General features: G+C 37.1%; 1 protein-coding gene across 3 annotated transcripts in view; it reads right to left on the minus strand.

Moving 5' to 3' along the window:
• The window catches only part of Pde11 (Phosphodiesterase 11), a 492,115-nt gene that overhangs the window by 285,544 nt on the left and 182,342 nt on the right, over positions 1-24,229 (minus strand). For all 3 annotated transcript variants that reach the window (XR_014443817.1, XM_083141571.1, XM_083141574.1), the window contains one exon: positions 16,354-16,434. Coding sequence is in view for 1 of the 3 variants with exons in the window: in XM_083141571.1 (XP_082997697.1) it covers positions 16,354-16,434 (81 nt within the window). In the remaining 2 variants the exon portion in view is untranslated. The remainder of the gene's footprint in view (positions 1-16,353; positions 16,435-24,229) is intronic.

Here is a 24,229-nt window from a genome sequence, read left to right on the forward strand (position 1 = left end):
ATCATGTCCATGTTTTTCCAATTATATCTATAAGGACTGTGTGTTGGAGACTTTGAAGAGGTATACACCTGGCAAGTATATTATATGCTGGGGATGTTATTCTAATCAAGGCAACCAATTAGCCCACGATTGTGTAGTTAACCATTTCTACGAGTGTGAGTGCGTATGCTGTAAAGATGAAGATTTACTCTCTGAACGTTATTTTATTTGCCAAGGAGAACGCTGTTTGAATAAATGCCAACGATGTTTTTTTTTAAGTGGATGTGCGAGAGAATCCAGTATTATTTACAGGACTTGGATAACACAAAACATATTTTTGATTTTTATATTACTAACCATGAGGATGTTGCGGATGCTTTGACGGCACACGAGGTACAGACAGAATACAAAGCTTTTTATAGTGTATTATGTGAAATTTCAAACAATATCGAACTAGTGAAAACTCTTATAGATCCTATACGCTCAGCAGAGCTTACTTATGGTAGCACAGGATTTTTGTGAGAGTTGAATAGAGACTGACTAATAACACCGAAAATGGTGCAATACATTATTGATGTACAAGGATTTATTTATAACAGAAAATTTATATTGCGTGAGATTTGTGTGAGTTCTACAAATTTGGACACTGTGTATTATGCGCTTGTGAGTGTTCCCGATTATTTCAAAGAGAACAAAGAATCGCGCTGGGTTAAAGACAATCTCCATGCATTAATGTATGATATTCCTTGTGGATGTGAAATATACTATGTCCGGAGGGCAGTTAGGAACTTGAACTGTCAAGGTGGTACATTTTTCTGCAAAGGAAAATCCCAAATTATCAAAGATTTGTTTAATATTGATAACATTGTTGATTTACAAACTGTAAACTGTCCATCCCTTAAGAATTTGTATATGTTTCAAGGAGGATTGTGCAAGTATCATTCTGATACTTCTCCCCCAGCTGAACAAGGTTGCGCATTCAGAAATGTTCAAAGACTTGTATGTTGGTACAATAATAAAAATATTAATGTGTAATGTATTTAGTGCAAATAATAAAGATTTGTAAAAAAGAAATGTTTTCTATGTTGTTATTTAGTTTTAAAGCCTTTATTCAAGGTATTTTCAAGTATTACTGGTTTTTTGGCTGCATCAACACATGGGTTATTTCTATTTGGTTTATTATACGAGGCTACAATCACTATATGTCTATGAGGACTAAAATCCACTGATTGAACCTTAAAGCTTAGGTTTACTATGTATATTGATTAAACACAGGACAACACGAATCTTACAGAGGATTGTAGGAGGCATAGGCCCACACGCCAGAGCCTTATTAGCCTGCAAGAACAACTTGTATGTTGAATTGTGACTGTTTAGCAATAATATTTATAAAGTTTAAATCATTTTCATTAGATTACATATATATTTTGGATTCAAATAAAACACTCAAGTTAAGTTTTTTAAGTTTATTTTTATTTAATATACAAATATAGAATATATCAAATTTACATATATGAAAAGTACTCTACCAAAGAGCAAAAGTCACATAGGGATTACGATTTAGCCGATGCTGAAATTCTTCCATGAGGGATTTGTAGTAAGAGAGAAATTTTTGCCACTGTTTAAAGTTGAGGGTGACTCCACCAGAGATGCTGGTGATTTCCACTTTTATATTTTCTCCACTGCCCTCGAAGGTGAAGTAAGGTTCTCCTATAATGTCTATAGATCTGAATCTGTCTTTTTGTGTGGGGAATCTGTTTTTGTAAGTGTCGAAGATCACATCTGATTTGTAGACGCATGATGGGTACTCTTCTTTATTTAGGACAATGTATTTTTTTCATGTTTCAAAATCAATTCAGTGTCTGCGAAAGTACCTCGAATAATGATATCCATGTTGGCATCGATGATGAATCTGGTTTCTGGTTTTATGTTGTTCATTTGGTGTGTGCCTCTGATAGACTGCATTTTGGTTTGGTATCAATAAAAAGTTTTAAAAATATGCAACTAGTGCTACAAAAGGAACGGAAATTATCGACAATTTCTGGATTATAACTAAAATTCAGTTTGCCTTTTACATATCCAATATTTACATACCAACACTAACTAGACTTCGATTTATATAAATGTAGCAGGAACTATATTTCTGAGAATCAAACTATATTAGGATTATATGTTAAACTTATACAAAACCAGATTATTCTATGTAAGTATATTTATATTGACTGGATTATTTAACAGATCAAACAGAAAGAAGGCAAATTCCACTAAACGTAGGTGATTGCATGAAAATAACTAGGTCAAGGAGTGACCAACAGTGAGCTGAGGTTATATATAGAGGGTCGCTCTTCATAATTCTTACCTTCGCTGGATCGGCGAAGGAACGCACTTGTGGGCGGTAGAACCTGAATGGGCTCCACCAAGACATCGGAGACTCGAAGCAGATGTCTTGGTGGATGAACCCAAGTAGGGTCATAGGCGCTAGGGTCAATTTGGTTATTTCTTTTTGTATGAGGAACCAATTTGGCCAACTCCCCACATTAACTTACATTGCTTATAACTAATTAAATTTGAAGAAAAATTATAATCTCTTAGACTGTAAGCATATTTTATATTTAGGCTGCACAAGATCCAATGATAAAATTAAAAAATGGTAACCACCCAGACAGGGACTCGAACCCTGGACAGATAGGTTAAAACCCATCTGAGCACAAGGTATTCTTTTTTTGAAAAGTTAGTTATGTTAAGAAATATCGTTTGAGAACTCTTTTGGTCTGGGTCGACAGAGAAGGAGACATCATTTCCAAAATTTACAGACTGGATGTATTTTACCATCACTATAGAGGTCTTTACTATATGTAATTCGAAACGCTAGAGTTCAGTTAGCTTTCAAAATTGAAGTTACATAGTACAATATGTTGAAGTTTTTGTGTTTGGCACGCATAACAAGTTACACTATATCTAATTACGGACATATAATACTAAAACTTTGCTAGTAGTTGATGAGATGACAGTAAATTTGAGAGTTTTAGCATTATTTGTCATAATTAGATAGTGTAACTTGTTATGCGTGCCAAACACAAAAACTTCAACATATTGTACTATGTAACTTCAATTTTGAAAGCTAACTGAACTCTAGCGTTTCGAATTACATATAGTAAAGACCTCTATAGTGATGGTAAAATACATCCAGTCTGTAAATTTTGGAAATGATGTCTCCTTCTCTGTCGACCCAGACCAAAAGAGTTCTCAAACGATATTTCTTAACATAACTAACTTTTCAAAAAAAGAATACCTTGTGCTCAGATGGGTTTTAACCTATCTGTCCAGGGTTCGAGTCCCTGTCTGGGTGGTTACCATTTTTTAATTTTATCATTGGATCTTGTGCAGCCTAAATATAAAATATGCTTACAGTCTAAGAGATTATAATTTTTCTTCAAATTTAATTAGTTATAAGCAATGTAAGTTAATGTGGGGAGTTGGCCAAATTGGTTCCTCATACAAAAAGAAATAACCAAATTGACCCTAGCGCCTATGACCCTACTTGGGTTCATCCACCAAGACATCTGCTTCGAGTCTCCGATGTCTTGGTGGAGCCCATTCAGGTTCTACCGCCCACAAGTGCGTTCCTTCGCCGATCCAGCGAAGGTAAGAATTATGAAGAGCGACCCTCTATATATAACCTCAGCTCACTGTTGGTCACTCCTTGACCTAGTTATTTTCATGCAATCACCTACGTTTAGTGGAATTTGCCTTCTTTCTGTTTGATCTGTTAAATAATCCAGTCAATATAAATATACTTACATAGAATAATCTGGTTTTGTATAAGTTTAACATATAATCCTAATATAGTTTGATTCTCAGAAATATAGTTCCTGCTACATTTATATAAATCGAAGTCTAGTTAGTGTTGGTATGTAAATATTGGATATGTAAAAGGCAAACTGAATTTTAGTTATAATCCAGAAATTGTCGATAATTTCCGTTCCTTTTGTAGCACTAGTTGCATATTTTTAAAACTTTTTATTGATACCAAACCAAAATGCAGTCTATCAGAGGCACACACCAAATGAACAACATAAAACCAGAAACCAGATTCATCATCGATGCCAACATGGATATCATTATTCGAGGTACTTTCGCAGACACTGAATTGATTTTGAAACATGAAAAAAATACATTGTCCTAAATAAAGAAGAGTACCCATCATGCGTCTACAAATCAGATGTGATCTTCGACACTTACAAAAACAGATTCCCCACACAAAAAGACAGATTCAGATCTATAGACATTATAGGAGAACCTTACTTCACCTTCGAGGGCAGTGGAGAAAATATAAAAGTGGAAATCACCAGCATCTCTGGTGGAGTCACCCTCAACTTTAAACAGTGGCAAAAATTTCTCTCTTACTACAAATCCCTTATGGAAGAATTTCAGCATCGGCTAAATCGTAATCCCTATGTGACTTTTGCTCTTTGGTAGAGTACTTTTCATATATGTAAATTTGATATATTCTATATTTGTATATTAAATAAAAATAAACTTAAAAAACTTAACTTGAGTGTTTTATTTGAATCCAAAATATATATGTAATCTAATGAAAATGATTTAAACTTTATAAATATTATTGCTAAACAGTCACAATTCAACATACAAGTTGTTCTTGCAGGCTAATAAGGCTCTGGCGTGTGGGCCTATGCCTCCTACAATCCTCTGTAAGATTCGTGTTGTCCTGTGTTTAATCAATATACATAGTAAACCTAAGCTTTAAGGTTCAATCAGTGGATTTTAGTCCTCATAGACATATAGTGATTGTAGCCTCGTATAATAAACCAAATAGAAATAACCCATGTGTTGATGCAGCCAAAAAACCAGTAATACTTGAAAATACCTTGAATAAAGGCTTTAAAACTAAATAACAACATAGAAAACATTTCTTTTTTACAAATCTTTATTATTTGCACTAAATACATTACACATTAATATTTTTATTATTGTACCAACATACAAGTCTTTGAACATTTCTGAATGCGCAACCTTGTTCAGCTGGGGGAGAAGTATCAGAATGATACTTGCACAATCCTCCTTGAAACATATACAAATTCTTAAGGGATGGACAGTTTACAGTTTGTAAATCAACAATGTTATCAATATTAAACAAATCTTTGATAATTTGGGATTTTCCTTTGCAGAAAAATGTACCACCTTGACAGTTCAAGTTCCTAACTGCCCTCCGGACATAGTATATTTCACATCCACAAGGAATATCATACATTAATGCATGGAGATTGTCTTTAACCCAGCGCGATTCTTTGTTCTCTTTGAAATAATCGGGAACACTCACAAGCGCATAATACACAGTGTCCAAATTTGTAGAACTCACACAAATCTCACGCAATATAAATTTTCTGTTATAAATAAATCCTTGTACATCAATAATGTATTGCACCATTTTCGGTGTTATTAGTCAGTCTCTATTCAACTCTCACAAAAATCCTGTGCTACCATAAGTAAGCTCTGCTGAGCGTATAGGATCTATAAGAGTTTTCACTAGTTCGATATTGTTTGAAATTTCACATAATACACTATAAAAAGCTTTGTATTCTGTCTGTACCTCGTGTGCCGTCAAAGCATCCGCAACATCCTCATGGTTAGTAATATAAAAATAAAAAATATGTTTTGTGTTATCCAAGTCCTGTAAATAATACTGGATTCTCTCGCACATCCACTTAAAAAAAAACATCGTTGGCATTTATTCAAACAGCGTTCTCCTTGGCAAATAAAATAACGTTCAGAGAGTAAATCTTCATCTTTACAGCATACGCACTCACACTCGTAGAAATGGTTAACTACACAATCGTGGGCTAATTGGTTGCCTTGATTAGAATAACATCCCCAGCATATAATATACTTGCCAGGTGTATACCTCTTCAAAGTCTCCAACACACAGTCCTTATAGATATAATTGGAAAAACATGGACATGATGCAATTATTTGACTCATGTCCTTGTTGGTTACTTTGTTGGCGTTATTTCCAGTAATAGATCCTTCCACTCACAGGTACACAAATAAGAACACCTGAAAAATAGAAACATAGTTGTAGTACTTGTTTATATTACGCATATTCATTTCTGTATTTACTTTTTTCGTTTCTTTGTTTTCTGGATTTATATATTATTTCAAAAACTAGTGGAGAAATATACATTCCAGTGGTAAAATCTCTTGCGAGGTACTCACCGCAGTGTGGTTAGCCTTGTTTGTGGAGGTTGAAGACGCCATCTTTTACTAATGGTCCCTTTCAGTCACACATACAAAATTAGAAGCACCTGAAAAATAGAAAAATAGTTGTAGTACTTGTTCACATTACGCATATTCTTTTTGGTTTGCATTGACGTTTTCTTCGTTTCAATATTTGCATTTACGCATTATTTAAAAGCACCATACATATATGTAACAATTCACTTACCTTAATTATAGCTTCTTTTGAGTTCTTTGTCTTCAAATCTCAGACAATAATCACAACTTGATGTCTTCTCTGACGCAATGCTTCAGAAATACTTCTCAAAATAGCTTCTGCTTGCTTTTACGCAGTTTTTATACCTCATAAGCAAACTGACGCCTTCTCTGATTGGTTGAAATAAAACCGACGCGTTTTCTGATTGGTTGAAATATTCTTAACATTAGTTCGTCCAAAAACCTAATAGTTATCATCCAAATGCATTAACAAATACACCCTGAAAATACTTTGAAATATTATACACACCTTAGAACTGTAATATCCTAATATAGAAATACAGAACCAAAAATAGCATTGTGGAAATCTGAAAACCGAAAACTATAAAATAACTTTTAGTTAAAAATACTTTTTTCTTTAGTTTTTAGATAAAAATAAAAAGTAAAACTTTAAAAATTAGTGAATGTGAAATACAAAACGTAATAAATAGAAAATTTAATACAAAAATTTAAAAAATCTCTTTGTAAATCCAAATCGCAATAAAAAATGTTGCCTGAATAGTTAAAATTGTGTTATTAGAATAAAAAATTACATAAACTTGTGAAATAATACACTAAAAATTGAAAAAAATGTCTTTGTGAGTAAAATATAAGAAACAAAATGTTGCCTAAATAGATGAAATTGTGTTATTTGAGTAAAAATAAGCCTAAACTTGTAAAATAAAAGGGTAGAACTTGACAAAATATACTTTTGCATCCAAAATATAATTGAAAACTTTCTTGAATAGACTAAGCCGTCTTACTTTGGTAAAATAAACTTAAAAATGAAAGGGTTAAAGTTGACAAAACACACGTCGTGTGTACAAAATCTAATTCACAACACATTTAAATTGTGTTATTTGAGTAAACTTGGAGAATAATCCTGTAAACTTGGAAATATCTCTCTCTCACCTCTCTCTCTCTCTCTCTCTCTCTCTGTGTGTGTGTGTGTGTGTCCAAAATGTAATAAAAGACACGATCAAATCGTGCTATTTGAGTAAATATTAGGCTAAACTTGAGAAATAAACAAATAAAAGTTGAGAAAACACACTTTGTGTGCCGAAAATGTAACTAAAAGTCTTTCCTGAATAGTGTAAATAGTGTTATTTAGGTTAAAAATAGGTATAAACTTGTAAAATAATAAGTTAAAAAGTTGTAAAAATATCTTTCCGAGTCCAAAATTTAATAAAAAAATGTTGCCTGAATAGTATAAATAATGTTATTTGAGTAATAATAAGCCTAATAAACAGATAGAAGTTGAGAACACACACTTAGTGTGTCGAAAATGTAACTAAAAGTCTTTCCTGAACAGATTGAATTGTGTTACTTGAGTAATAATAAGCCTAAACTTGTGAAATAAACAGATTGAAGTTGAGAACACACACTTTGTGTGTCGAAAATATAACTAAAAGTCTTTCCTTAATAGTATAAATAGTGTTATTTAGGTTAAAAATAGGTACAAAATTGTAAATAATAAGTTAAAAAGTTGTAAAAAAATGTCTTTGTGAGTCCAAAATTTAATAAAAAATGTTGCCTGAATAGTACAAATAGTGTTATTTTGGTACAAATTAACATAAAGTTGTAAAATAAGTTAAAAATTGAAAAATGTTTTTTGTGAGTGCAAAATTTAATAAAAAATGTTGCCTGAATAGTACAAATATTGTTATTTTGGTAAAAAAAATTAACATAAAATTGTAAAATAATAAGTTAAAAGTTGAAAAAATGTCTTTGCGAGTCCAAAATTTAATAAAAAATGTTGCCTGAATAGTACAAATATTGTTATTTTGGTAAAAAAATTAACATAAAATTGTAAAATAATAAGTTAAAAATTGAAAAATGTTTTTTGTGAGTGCAAAATTTAATAAAAAATGTTGCTTGAATAGTACAAATAGTGTTATTTTGGTAAAAAATTAACATAAAGTTGTAAAATAATAAGTTAAAAGTTGAAAAATGTCTTTGTGAGTGCAAAATTTAATAAAAAATGTTGCCTGAATAGTACAAATAGTGTTATTTTGGTAAAAAAATTAACATAAAATTGTAAAATAATAAGTTAAAAGTTGAAAAAATGTCTTTGCGAGTCCAACATTTAATAAAAAATGTTGCCTGAATAGTATAAATAGTGTTATTTTGGTAAAAATACATAAAAACTTGTAAAAGATTTGACATAAAGTCAAAGTTTGGTAAAAAAAATAAACTCAATGTTATGTTAAATAGCACACAGTAACATAAATTTACTTCCTAAATCAATAATCATAGGGTCCTAGATTTGTTACCCCGTGATAAAAGCAAATAGTGAAAACTGTAGGCCCAATCCCTGATAGCTCTCCCTTCTTCCTAGTACAGATAATAAACCCTTACGCTTCGTTCTCCTTGTTCAAATTAAAGTTCTCGCTCCAATCTAATTCGGTATCCAAAAATTCTTTTTTCTTGTGTTCTGGGCAAACTTGGCTTACTTAGACAAAAACCTGTTCTGACATGCAAGCGTTCTAGCCCCAAACCCGCGCTAAAGCGTCCTGTGCCTTGGGGCAACCCTGAGCGGAATATTAATTGGCGGCGGAAACCGGTTCTACAAGCGACGCATAGCTTCAAAAAATTTGACCATTGCTGCGCATTTCCAGACATCCTTTGTTGTCTGGTTCAATCCCTCCCCTGCCCTACAGTATTGCATAGCTTTCCCCTGTTATTGCGTACTGGTTAACCTTGGAAAAACCGGTTCTGAAAACCTACCGACGCGTTCTCTGATTGGTGAATCAGGTTCTTCCTTTGTTCTGACGTTCTGACGTCATTTGACCTTGAACGCGCTTCCCCCAAATTCCTTTCTCCTCTACCTGCGCGGAATATTAATTCATTCTCTCTGTCTGGCATCAGAGCGGAGTTGAGATTCAAAGACCGTATTCTGTCTGGCGTGTGAAACCATCGTCTTTCATACAATAATAACATACATTATTACATAGTACTAATTAATAACATTACATATCGCGGGTTCGAGTACCGGGACCGTCTTCTTTCGTACCATTACCACCATTCAAAGCGGTTCATAAACCATAAACTCGTATTTTCAATACTATAAACATTAATATTATCGATTTACATTACATACTTTGCAGTAATGAATATAAAAACATATGCATAGCATTTAGTACCTCTAATTACCTTTTATATACATATTTTTCATAAAATAAATAAATATATATTCATAAAAAGTTATAAACATGCAAATACATAAATGTAAAGTACTCTAAGTACTTGCAAATGAATTCTAAGTACGTGCAAATTAATTAAAACCCGTGCAAATTAGTTATAAGTACGTGCAAATTAATTAAAACCCGTGCAAATTAATTATAAGTACGTGCAAATTAATTGCGAATATTAAATAGCGACCGACGTTGGCAGGGATCAATACTACTAACGTGAACGCCGCTATTCGTCTACTTCGTTGAACGTCATTTTCATGCACCAGCCTGACACCTGGGGTCAACAAGTGCAGCGAACTACAAGGGGGCTATCATAACCACTTGATACAAGTCAACGAAGTTAGTATTAAGGTGTGTTTTATACAGCGTGTATTGATACACTTGTAAGTTGAATTGTATCTTCTGCAAATATGCTGTATAAAGAAACAAACTGCCTAATTGAGGTGAGTGTACAAATTGAGGTGAGTGTACAAGTGAAATACCGAACGTGACGAAACAAGCAAAGCACAAAGTTCCAGCACATAAATTGTAACGAATCTTAGTCTTTAAGGTTTGATATTTTTAAATTGTTTGTTATTTCAAATAATGTTTAGATTATCACAGGCAACTAGAGTTAGACTGGTAAAGTTGTTATTGGAACTTGTACATATGATTTAAAATGCGTCATAATCTGTTCGTGTTGACGTCACTTTTCCATCTCAGCAGAGGAACTGTATGAACCCGCCTGTATATTTTCAACTAACGACGGGTTGTGCCGGAGAAACAAAAGAAGGGGAGGAATCAACAAGAACTTGAGAATTCTAGAATAGTTATAGGTTTCTCGAGTTTTCGTCTTGCCCATAAGTTGAAAGTAAGGAACTAATTATGTAATTAGACTTTCGCGACATGTGAGTGAATTGCACAACGTTAGTTTGAAAGTTCTAATGCTTTAATTGTTAGTTTTGGGAGAGACGGATTATCTATGTGTATGCGATTTGTAACCATATGCATGTGTGAACCTACAACAGATAATTTCAGATATTGGTGTTGTTATACTTGTTACCCAGCAAGTCCTGATGAGTTACTAAGAGTCTCATGTTCCCGACAAAAGGAGAGCGAACTAAGTTTGTGACGACTGGTGTCGAACGTTGCAAAATATTGCCCTGAAAAGCAGTCTTTGGATGTCTGACAGAGAAGGCATTGGCAGATACCGTTATATGGAGGGAAGCCCGCAGGCAGAGCTTGTAGCGGGTACATGGGACATCGATCACCACCACTTGGTTCGTGTTCGCAGATAACCCCTTAGAGATAAGGAGCTCCATCTGTCATTTCCGCCGCAATCTCCTCGCAACGAAACGTGATAGGGAGATCCCTGTGACGAAGCATCCCTCGGGGGGGCCCTGGGGGCATTAGCTCTTGGAGATGACGCTCCAGGCCTCCCAAGAACTTCCAGACGCGAAGATGACTGAAGTTACCAAACAGTTATTTATCACGAAAATGTCACATTACTCCTGCACTTACCGGGTCTTCTTTATCGCACAACGCGAGACCAACTTCATAATCTGGCGTCAGACGAGGAATGCCTACGTTGTTAGGATAGATCTGTTCGGTTCCCTTAGCATAAATACACAGAAAATGTATTGTTTATGTTGAGAGAACTAAACCTAAGAATCGTAACAATGAAAGCATTCCGCGGTGACGTCAGAATGCAACGTTGCTCTAGAGTTGTGCGATAAGGGAGACCCGCTCTTTCCACAGTGATGTGGTGTTAAAGCTCCCCATGTCATTGTCGCACTCAAAACTGACTCAAAGTGACAGTATTCAATGCGTTACTTGGTTTACAAAGTAACCGAGTTACATTTAAAGCACAACGCATGCGCTCGGGGGGTGTCAGGGGGTGCCCTCCTCGAAAATAAATAATGTAGTTAATACCATTAAAATAATGAAAATAATCTCTCTCTTTTCTCAAAACAATGCGATATTGTTCATTGACTAATTAAATTAGGTTATTTCACGTCGCTATTCTGCCACATTTGGCTAATCGCGACGATGAGGTTGAGGGATATGGTTTGATGGACACCCACAAACACTAATGCCCAGGCCGGTTCTCGAACCAGAGACCTCTGGCGTCGTAGCGCGCTGTGGTAACCACTCTGCCATGGAGGTCATCAAGTAATATTGTTTACTATAATGATCAGTAATGACGTAGTAAAGAGGATATATTTCACTTTATAAATCGCACAGATCTCCTCCACAAATCGGCCCGCACTTATCCCTCTCCCAAGCACAGCCTCAATTGCTATTGCAACCAGTGGCGTGCGGTGCTAAATCAGGCAGGGGAACAGGTGACCTGCACTTGCCCCCCCCACCTCCCAGGGAAACAGGTGACCTGCACTTGCCCCCCCCCATCTCCCATGCCTGTCGTAATATAATGCAGTAGACAAAGTAAAATTCAACCCTAACTGAAATGAACTAAATAAATATACGATACATATGTTACAAATTGTCAGAAGTGACATACATGAAGCACGTTAAAATTATGACAGTAACATTGTTAAAGCAAATATGATATAATGTAAAGAAAACATTAAAAACGAAATTGTTGATGCACAACAAAGAAAAAAATAATGAAAGCAATTTATGAGTGATCACAGGAAATAAAGGTTTGGTCGAATCCTGTTTCATCTCTCTATTTGTACATTACGTTGACATTTTTTTTGTAGAGTTGAGTATTCTTGTAATTCAAACGTCCTCAATGAAATAATTACATTCAGATGGCAGAGTTTTTTCATGACGTCCGCTAGATTTGTAGAAATTGTGACAAAACCAGAACTGTTCCAAACTCCCTTCTCAGGAACAAACAAGAACAACAATAATTTGCCGCTGGAAGAGTATCCAGTTAATCATTTTACAGAGTTGTAGTAATTTCAGGCACCTATCCAAGGGAGGGGGGCTTAGGGGGCTTAGGGGGCTCGAGCCCCCCCGAATATTTTCGGTTTACACTAGATAAAATGAGATTTTTTAACACCATTAAGCCTTGTTTCCATGATTATGAAAAAATATAAATATGCTGACCAAGGCAGTAATTTATTTTATTAAAAACAAACTAAACGTAACGTTTCAACCTTCTATTATTTTGTACTTGATACAGAGTCTGATGAAGACCTTGCTAGAAGGTTGAAACGTTACGTTTAGTTTATGTTTTTAATAAAATAAATTACTGCCTTGGTCAGCATATTTATATTTTGAGATTTGTTTCTTGTGGTGTGAAATAAAATAATGTGACGTTAATTTAAGGAGAAATAATTATCGAGGCAAGACGGAGAATGTTCTACGTATAACCCTATTATTGTAAATAGTAGGTATTCAAGGAGGGCATCAGGGGCTCGAAGCCCCCCTCCTTTCAGGATGTTTTTCTGTTTACACTAGATAAAAGTACGTAGGTTTTTGGCTTCTTGAATAATGTGATGATAATTCGAGATAAATAATTATCGAGACAAGACGGAGAATGTTCTATAACCCTGTTATTATTAATAGCGCGTATCCAAGGTGGGGATCAGGCGGCTCGAGGTGTCCCCCCACCAGGATTTTTTTTTCAAATTACACTACATATAATTAGGTTTTTGTCTTCTTGAATGATGTGACGATAATTTAAGAAGAGAAATACTTATCAAGGCAAGACGGAGAATGTTCTATAATCCTGTTTTTGAGAATATTGCACGTAAACTTGCCTTGCTCTTTCGGTGTTGTCGCAGCGAACTTAACACTATGTAGAGTCTTGTCAGAATTTGGAAGCTGCACAACAAAGGTAGCGCCACACGTAGGGCGATTCGTTGTAATTTTTAATCTGTGGAAGGCGCGAGAGGGAACGTTATTGAATAAGAGGAGTCGAACTACTGGCAATATTAACGAATAGTTTTTATATACCCTCATTATATAGAATATAATACGCGGCTTCAATTTCGCGGTTGATCTGTACAACAGAATCTGTTAATAAGACTTCAAAGGTAAGTGTGGCAATTCATGCAGTCGATTAGTGATCAGTCAGTGTCCATTGGTTGCTTTATAAGATCTAGTGATTCGAAAATGAAAAGGACTAAATACCATAAAGTAACAAAGTCTACCACTAGTTCTAGTTCGGGTCCAAAGCTGAAGACATTGACGGCAGCGGAACTTCCGGAGCATAAGAGCTGCAAACATAACATGGGAGGACAAGACACATTAGTGGTGTTCAGGCTCAAATCAGAGTGAAATATTCGAGAACTGTCAGCTTCCAGTTTGCAGCCCATAGTTTGAATTTCGTGTTGTCGAGTGGATTGTGCATCCCGTGCATGTGTAACAGCTTCGTAAAAACACTTCTGATACATAGATGTTTTGATGCCTGATGAGAAGAAATGGACAAACACACATACTGAGATGGTTCCGTTACAGCATGGAAAAAGAGGAGTTGATAGGTAGAAAGTGTTCCGATTTCACGTTCTGATGAAAATGACAGCCTTAAACAGTGGCAACGATTTAGGGGATAATTGCTCCCCATTTTTTGCCTGCACTATTACACTATGGCCTCTTAATGCTAAGCCTTGTCTACCCCCCGTTTTGGCACCCAATTGTCACCACTGGCCTTAAACATACAATTGTTAGGTTTTATCTGTAGCCCTTTAAAAAATGGTGTTCAGCCTCCCCCCCCCCCCCCCGAAAGGAATTCCTGGATACGTGCCTGAGTAACTTGTTTCAAAATGCCTTGTGTATGATTTCGTTTTAGTCATTAATCCAGTTAGGATATTATTGGTTTGCTGTCTTTTCTGTAAAGTTCAATGAATTAAAAGCTTTCGTCTTCGTCTTCAGCCGGTCGACATTCGCAACCCTACGCTCGCAACATTCGCTTTCTTGTCCTGCCGCTGCGTGCGTCTTGGGCCTTGGCTTGGAGCTGTTCCCTCTGAAGCTATTTTGCAGCGTTTAGCCAAAGCATTTAGCAGACGCTTAGACTATAGAACATTTCTCCAGTTCGTTATGAATGACAGACGCAATTTTGTAATGAAATTAGGAAAATATGGACTTACTACACTCAAAACTATCATTACGACGCAATTAAACTTTAGCACATAGCAAGAATTCGAAGGAAAAGGAATTCGATATGTCTCTCGCAGGGAACAACTAGAGAGTTCAGCTTCCGTGCTGAGGATCGTTTACCTTCGCGCGTGGTCGGAAATACTCGGCATCAGTCCGTAGAGGGTAGGTGAAGTAAACAAACGCCCGGCCACGGTGAATGTTTTTCTTCGGCGTTACTTTTGGAAATGTTGATTTCGGGAGAAAGAAGTGTTCTTATTATGTTAATATAGATAATTTAAATAGCTTCAATGGGCGATAAGTAGGAGGGAACAGCCTGTTCCCTCTGTTCCATGGAGGGACCGCCACTGATTGCAACCTATTTCAACTCACAAGGCTGTTTAGCCACATTTACTCATAATCATAACAAAAAGATTGCACTAGCAATCAAAACCACACACACAGAAAAATGCAAACCGATTTATGGACGAGCTCTGTACAATTTATCTATATATACAAAAATGGATGTGTGTGTGTGTGTGGGTGTGTATATTTGTTTGTTCCGGCATAACTCTCCAACGCCTGGAGCAATTTCAACCAAACTTGTTACGCGTATCACTTGCAATCTGGAAATAAATACTGTGGGGGTAAGACAGCCCTGGTACCCCAAGGGGTGGGGTGGGAAGGGGTGACGTGTAAAAATAATCGAGAACCACATATTAAATTACGCACAAACAGACATCCATGACTCCATGCAATTCGCACAACGAAAGTGTTTCTCGGGTTGTCCAACATTCAGGCTGTGTTGCGAATGGAATCCAGGGCTTTCGTGACACACTAAATGCGGTTCAAGTTCATCACCTATCGCCATAGAGGGTGAGAGGGGGTGAAAAATAAAATTCCACAAATGACCTAGATTAGTGTCGAATCCATAGTTTTCGGAGTCGCTAAGCTAATTGGTGACATTCACGATCGCATTTAAAATTAGTTTACACTATAGTTAGAATTCATTATTTTCCTGTCTAATACAAGATTGGGATAAATAAATGCAACGGTGAGGAATCAGCTAGTAAATGATGATAATAATAGTTTAATAACGGCAAATAGTTATGATAAGTTGTTCTGACTATTTATCTTACAGTGGACCTCAGAAGTCCTAAATGGATATTTTTTATGTATTTTAGCCACTGTCAATGGTATTACGATATAATCATTCGTTGGTGCAATGTATGTATAGGGTGCCTGCCCCATAAGAATGGACCCATAGGAGTTTTCAACAGGATGGCGGCTCTCCGCACTACAGTCCGACATTACCTTAACGTACAGTTTCCCACATATTGGATTGTACGCCGAGGATGAATGAAGTGGCCTCCAAGAAACACAGATCTCACTTTCCTGAATTTGATTTTGTGGGGCCACCTAAAAGCCGTGGTCCACAAGTTCAAATTCCAGAACATCCTCCTTAAAGAACGCACTGTGGAGCACAAACTGTAATTGTACGTGTTTTTTTCCCTATGGGTTCAGACTGTAGAATAGTATTATGACATAATTATTAGTTCTTGCCATGGAGGATCGTATCAAGAATTGTTCTTTGCGGAAATGTTTCTTTACGCACTTAACCACAATGTCTAATAGACTGATGAAGGTGAATGATGCAGCAGCTTACCTGCTTTCCTGCGCGCAGTCCAAAGGACAGGCGGAGAAGGGTTATCGGCTGTTGAAGCCAGCTTGACGTCTGGCCTGGCACCTGCGGAAGAGACAAAACAAAAATGTCAATACAAAGCGCATTAAAACAATAAGGCACAATTATTTCTGACAAACGTCCTACAGCAAGAAAGTACGAGCGTGTATAAAAAATAACAGGACTAATGGTATAATTTTAAAGACTTTCCGAGGGTAAAATCTCCATTTAAAAAAATATAAAGATTTTGGCAACACCGCGATATCCGTTGAACAGGGGAAACTGCGGGCTGTCACTGCGAGTCAGATAGTGCAGTGTTGCCACTTCTACGTGCAGCTTTACTCCGCTGAATAAAAATCTGTATAAAATCGGTTCCGCAATGTGAATTGACAATGATAATGGATTTTTAAAACATATGCAAAGAGCTTCAAGAAAAATCAATATTGTATTTGTAGGACTACCCAGTACCAAGAAAAAGTCGTTTTACAAAATTTATAAGAACGGTCTTTTGACCAATTTTATAAACCTGAAAATTAAGAATTGCGTTTAAAACACTTCTCCCTGCACCGTATTACAATTTCATCACGATCGGAACACAAGTTTTCTATTTATAGAATTTCAAAGAGAGGGATCGTTTGCAAAACTTTAAAAACCGGCACTTCTTTTGTTCTCACGACAATAGAAAATAAAAGAAATACTAAAAAAAATTATTTAGGATAGATTAACGCAGAATTGAATAAGCAAAATTTTGATGTAACTCGCTTTTATGTACGAGGGGAGAGTGATAAGTTTTGAGCCTATAGTTTCACATTATGATTTCTCTACATAATCACACCCCAGATCAATGTACTTATGCATTCTGTGCTGCAATTTGTTTACAGTCATCGGGTAGAATGATTTGTCCTGAGTCTCACACCACTCAATGACCGCCTTCGTCCGTGTGGAAGTGACGTCCTCGAAGTGAATTATTCTTAGCAGGGAAAAGATGAAAATCTGACGGGGGCAGGTCGGGGCAATAGGGTGGATGAGGAAGTGCGGTGAAGCCACAGTCGACCAAAGCAGCCTGTGCAGTGAGGCCTAGCAGACAGAGGTACCGAATCACGGCCCCGTCGGCCACTCTCTTCTCTGACACTTCGTTCAGTTTCAACCTGATAAAAAAATAGAAGAAAACATGTGAATTTCATAAAAGTTCGCACAGAGTGTCCTAAAACTCAAGCCTTACATCCTACAAAATTTTAACTACCTAGCATCACTCCTTCCATGTGAGGCTCAAAACCTTTCACTCTCCCCTGATAGGTCTACTGGTTAATTTTTAATTGGAGTCCAAACTCTAGTACTAGGGTGTATCATAAAGTAAGGTGAATTTTCGATTTATTGAAAAACGTGCATAGAAAAAAATATGAAACTGTATTATGAATGACACATGGTATCACACTAAAATTCGACATAGGAACTACTGCCTTCGTGGGCATATCGTGTGAGGTGGGTCAGGGAAATGCCCATTCGGTGATGTTTTTGGTCCTCACTCAGATTTCTGGACACCCAGCGCGCACACAGTTTCCTGAAGCCAAGTTGGTCATGGACGATACTCCTCACTGAACCATATGAGATGTTCAATGCATCAGCAATGTCTCTTCTGTCTTCGCGAATCATCGCATCCACGTCTCACACATTGCTGTCGGTGATGGACGTTGCTGGTCTTCCACTTCTGTCATCATCTGCCACGCTACTCCTACCACTTGCAAATGAGTTAGTTACACCACACATACCCTTGTTTCTGCGACATAACACTCTCTCCATAGACCTCCAACAATTCTCGATGAATTTCAGATGGTTTCTTTCCCTTGACCCATGAAAAACGAATAACACTGCGCACCTCCTCCTTGGAGTAATGTTCAAGTCGTTGCGCCATCTTTGAATTACTCTAGGTACCAGACGGGTTGTCGTAGAAGACTGTAATTGCCGTCAGACTTGCATCACCTTGGTATCTGACACATACACAAAATTTAATTAGCTACACAAAAAACTCTGGGTTTTACAGACAAATTCACCTTACTTTTTGATACAACCTTGTATCTATAATTTTAATCCGATACTAGCGGGCGTGCGGTAAATTCTGTGCGAATCGTCGCGGTAAATAGATGACTGTGCACGCCGGAACCAATCTAACAATGCGAATTTTACTTTCAAAGTATTCAGTGCCGCGGTGTTTATTTGCACCGCTCCGTATTCTAACTACGGTGAAGGCTCTTCAGTTATGGCGAGTGAACTCCAAATGTAGCGTATAGGCCTTCCTTGCTTATGTGCTCTGTATGAGTTAGCAATTAGCAGTATCTTCTTCCTACCGAGTTGTTTGCGGAGCATAATGTTTGCGAAAGTGTGTCCGTTGCTTCATTTGCGTTTCCAATTCGGAGGCACAAAGAAAGGATGACCGATCTCTTCTGACAAATAACCTTGGTGATGGCCGCGTCCAATGCTTCTCCTCTCGGCTTCCTTGTTTGTTGGCTGGCGGTCGGTCGTGGAACTCTTATGCGCCGAGTGTCAAACTCATTCTATGATTGAGTTCCATAAGATTAAAGATGAAGGTAACAGTTCACTATGGGAGTGACGGATTTCTTCAAATTTACAGGAGAAAGTACTTACAGAAATCATTTTCTGTAGCGTTGTGGAAGTTTGTGAATGTAGTATTGATCCATTTTAATGGGAATACATGTTGTTTTCTGCGAAAATCTCTGTCCGACACGCTGTTGCTGCTGCCGCCATTTGCTTTCTGCACGAGAGCACAATGTTCCGTGTGTTAGATGACGTAAACCCCGTAGTCAGTGTTTCAAACTCGCCGTGTTTTCACTAGAACATGACGTGTCGGGTCTTTTTTAATTTTTTTTTAACTATGCTTGCCTAACCTAACCTAACCTTACGGAAAATGGTTTTTGGGGCTAACGTCAATGGTTTGTGAGGCTAACGTTAATGGTTTGCGTGGTATTAGCATAATTTCAAATCCGAGCACGAAAGTAGGTACTTTTCGGTAAACAAGGTTGCAACACTGCATAAATCGACAAACACTCGCACAACGCGCGATGAACCAGTACACTGTCGCCATAATGTGTGTTACAGAATCGAAATAACAAGTAACAGTAAGTACTCGTAAATCTAAGAAATAGACATTATCTTAGTTAGAAATGCATTATTTTACCTTAGGAAATGTTCCGCATTCCAAAATAGTACCTTAGCAATGTGAAAAAGTGCGAAATATATGATTTACAGGTGTCACCCCCATGGTGAACTAGTACCAAGATGAATAAGCTAATTGCATTGTTGCCTTTATTGAGCGGTTGGTTGAATTCGTTTATTGTACTTCGCTTTTCTGCTACTTTTGGCTAATTGCTAAGATTTTTAAAGTTTTCATTTGTCAGCCGAAATCAGTGTTTCAACTCACACCGCGATAGTCCACATGTGCATACGTGACTCCTGCTAGTAGACGCATACAAATTATCTGTGTCACGCCGCATTATCAACTTCCTTATAGGAAGCCTTGGTACTTCCGCTTCCGAAAACGTCTGCCACAACAGTCTTTGTTTTCTGTTTGGCCTCTGACCATTTTCCTCGTGTGGTGGAGCCCTACGAACTGGTTGGATGGATAGCTGTACAGTCATGGACACTTCTGGGTTGTAACAGTTCTTTACAAAAACAATGGTATTGTTACAACCCAGATGTGCATGTGACCATGGGCGTAACGTGGGACCTAACTTTGAGGGGGGGAGAATTAAACTGGGCCTAAGTTTGAGGGGGAAGAATCAGACTTGGGCCTAATTTTGAGGAGGCAGAATTAAACTGTGCGTATTTTTGAGGAGACACAATTAAACTTGGGCCTAATTTTGAGGGGACAGAAATAAACGGCCTAATTTTGAGGAGGCAGAATTAAACTTGGGCCTAATTTTGAGGGGACAGAAATAAACTGGGCCTAATTTTGAAGGGGCAGAATTAATCTGGGCCTAACTTTGAGGGGGAAGAATCAGACTTGGGCCTAATTTTGAGGGGGCAGAATCAAACGATGCCTTATTTTGAGAGGGAAGAATTAAACTGGGCCTAATTTTGAGGGGGCAGAATCAAAACTGGGGCTTAACTTTGGGAGAAGAGAGACTAAAAGTTTTCCATGCCATAAAAACAGCGTCCAGGATTATTTGCTAAATAACTGTTAGCTGTGACGTTTCCGAAATTACAAATATCACTCTGTATTAATTTGCTCCTCAGGTACCCCTAGCTTGTAAATTTTAATAAACCCGAAAGTTTTTTGGGGGGCAAGTGCCCCCCCCCCCCTTTGCCTCCGCCAAGTTACGCCTATGCACGTGACTCTACAAACTCATGGCGGAGAGTAAGCCCAATAGACACTGGTGGACAGTCACTTTCCTCCGGGTGAGGGAGACATCAAACTTTCCGGGGGAGGCATGTCATAGACAACAAATTATATTATTATAATAACAAAACTAGTATTCTAAAATTTCCCCTTCTTATCTCTAATACGTATTGAAAGAAAGCGTAATTTCTATAAGACTGCACAAGCTCGTCACTACCATTCTTCATAAAAATGTTGACTGACTAACCGTTAAAATAACTGCAATAACTTGAAATTTGTTACAACAATAGGCGCTTACATTACACCAGACCTGCCGCTGTACACGTGTCCATTGTTGAGTTACAATGAAATGGATTTTATTAATATATGTTACTAAAGTGCGCGTCAAATCTCCTGCATATGGCCTTGAACGACTAAACAGCACCAGCGAATCACAGACGTGCGGCGTTGCCGTGCTCTCCGTGACAAGACGTTTCGCTCAACCACGCTGTCGCTTTTCCGTGCGAAATTTCGACATGGCACCGCTGCAGTGCGCTGCTATTGGCTATCGCCATATGCAGGAGATTTGACGCGCACTCTACTTAGCAGTTATCAAAACTGACAACAATTGAAATTCGTTCATTATTTTGACTTTTAATTCTTACAAAGATGACGGAAATAGTGCTTATAATTACGAAAGAGCCAGAAAAAGTTGGTTCTACTTTAAATTAAGTGAATGAAACAAGGCCAAAGAAAGCATGGTTGCCAAATGTCTTAGTCATTGTCCGAATGCTCTTCCATGTTGAAATTTTCTGGGGGGACTTTAATATTTCCGGGGTGGGGGGTTCCCTACCCCGGGCCACCCCTGAGTTCATCACTGGTTGATAAGGCGAACACCGTATATAGTTCTCATCATTATGTAGCCTTTTGTACAGCCAACAGCAAAAATAATAGTAGGCAAAGTGTCCATCGCTATTATCATTTTTTATTCTAAGATCATGCGCCGTTTAAAAGAACGGAATTCTGTTGATTCGAAGCAGATGACGTTCTCTACTAATGGACTTTTTAATTTCAATTCATAATCATCACATTGTGGAAAATAGACTGAATGAAAATGGTGATAGGCAACTCGCTTACCATTTCTCTTGCCGTTGGGTGTACAAGGTGAAATTAATACTGCGATGTATGCCTAATACATTTTTTTCTCAGAGGGGCAGAGTAAGATTTCATAGAAACTTTTATTGTTGTTGTTGTTGTTGTTGTAATTCTTATTATTATTATTACTATTCCTACTACTTTAAAATCATAAAATTTAAATTGAACTGAAAATACCAGGTGGTTATAATTAAAGTGACGGTGTTCAGAGTGGTACAGCACGGGCTGTAATGAGAGTAGCAGTCTGAAACTTCGTAGATATGCTAATGAAGCAATGCGCTCGCGAATTATGCCAAAAAAAAATAGTTCCAATTCTCGCCACCAGGGTAAAAAACGGCGCTGTAAGCAGTCAAAACGTGGAATTTTCCATAACTCTGACGTCAAAGTCGGTGAAATTGCCTAACCATTGTGTGAGCTCCCTGGTTGTTGTTGGTGACGCTTGTTGCTTTTTCCTTTAGTAAATGTTCATGTAATTCGAATAGTGAAATTGTAGCGATATTTTATTACAAAGAGTATTGTTTTCTGCGATTTATAGTGTTTTTCCTGTAACTATACCAAGTTTTGACTGCTTACAGCGCCATTATTTACCCTGGTGGCGAGAATTGGAACTATTTTTTTTTTCATAATTCGCGAGCGCATTGCTTCATTAGCATATCTACGAAGTTTCAGACTGCTACTCTCATTACAGCCCGTGCTGTACCACTCTGAACACCGTCACTTTAATTATAACCACCTGATACTTTGGCGTTGTGTACAAATACAGACTCGAGTGTACTATGTACAAAGCAAGTGGATTCACCTTGCTTCCTTTCCATAAACATCCATCAGTTTGTTGAAGAATAGTTCTTCGTAATCTTGTACTTTTTCAAAATGCACAGTTATCAGACACCACTTAATCTACTGTCCTTCATGGTACCTGTACCATTTATGGCTTTACGTGCCGAAGGGTATCGTTAAGTAATAATTCAAAATGACTGGCATCTCCCGACATTTACAAATCCCGAACAACCGAGAGAAGTCCGAAAGGGTGTTACTTAAAAGTTGTTAATTCTTGATATTTTCTGTACTATAAGTGTCTGAAATTTCTTGAAACTAACAGTTTTTATTCCAGAAGTGCAAAAACAGTCAATTGAAGGAGAAATAGTGTGTACAATTTGCGAAAGGTCGTGCCCCCCATTCCCTGGTTCTATCCGGCCCTCTGGATTACTTCCCTTGTAAAATCCTTTCTAATCTCTCCTTCCACCTCACCCTGGGTGCCAAGCAAGCAGATTATACAGGGTGTCCCACGAACGGCGCAACTGGGAATTAAGAGTGGCGTTACTTTGTAACCGAAACCTGTACATACATAAGTCATACACCAAATGTTAGCCCTGTCCAAGTAGATATTTTTAAACATAGAAACAACAAACGGGGTGCAGTGTTGTTCATGCAGTGTTGCCAATTGTAAGTGAAAGTGTAAATTTATTTTTCCACAAAGCATGGAAAATTGCATGTCAAACATTCGTACGGACATTTGGACGTCAATTTCCACCTTGGGTAGGTGGACTATTTCGCCATCTATAGTTCAGAGAAGAAAACCGATCGTTTTCGCTTATAGCCAATCCTGAAATGTCTCGTAAAGGCGTACCGGTCCAAAAGGTGTTTTTAAAAATATATGAGGTACAGAGGCAACACTGTTGATGTTTGAAGGCAACAAAAGGTGTGTTTAGTGATAGTCTATGACATGGAAATACTGGAAACAGGAAAAAAAGAAAATGAAAATTTAGTGATGGTCTATGACATGGAAATACTGGAAACAGGAAAAAAAGAACGTAACATTTATATTTTTAGTCCCTGGTTCGTTACACATGTACACAAAAATGAATAAACAACTGGTTTAAAATGGACAGTACTGTAATTCTTAAGTCAATTCTTATATCAGAACATTTCGAGTAGGATTATATGGGTTTATTTTACGTTCTTATATATATATATATATATATATATATATATATATATATATATATATATATATATATATATTATATAGCTATGAACGCTCAAACTCTATCCTGTACGTATGCAACCCAACACAGCAAACGCTTGCTCTGACATAACTACCAGGGGCGCGTGGCAGGGTTGCCACTAGCGTTCCTCGTTAAGAGAGACGACTTGAAAACAACTTGGGAGTCTTACCTGAGCAAAAAAAAAAAAATGGTACTTGTGATGTTGTAAGAAGCATTCACAGTATTTATAAACTGACCAAGACAAATAATGCGCAGACTGAAATTCAAGATTACTCATTCTAAAATATCTTCATAATTGATTGATTGATTTGGTTTATTTTAATTCGCTTTTCTGCCACCTTTGGCTAATCGCGAAGATGAGGATGAA

The sequence above is a fragment of the Lepisma saccharinum genome, chromosome 20 (assembly GCF_977018435.1).
Source record: "Lepisma saccharinum chromosome 20, izLepSacc3.1, whole genome shotgun sequence".
Lineage (NCBI taxonomy): Eukaryota > Metazoa > Arthropoda > Insecta > Zygentoma > Lepismatidae > Lepisma > Lepisma saccharinum.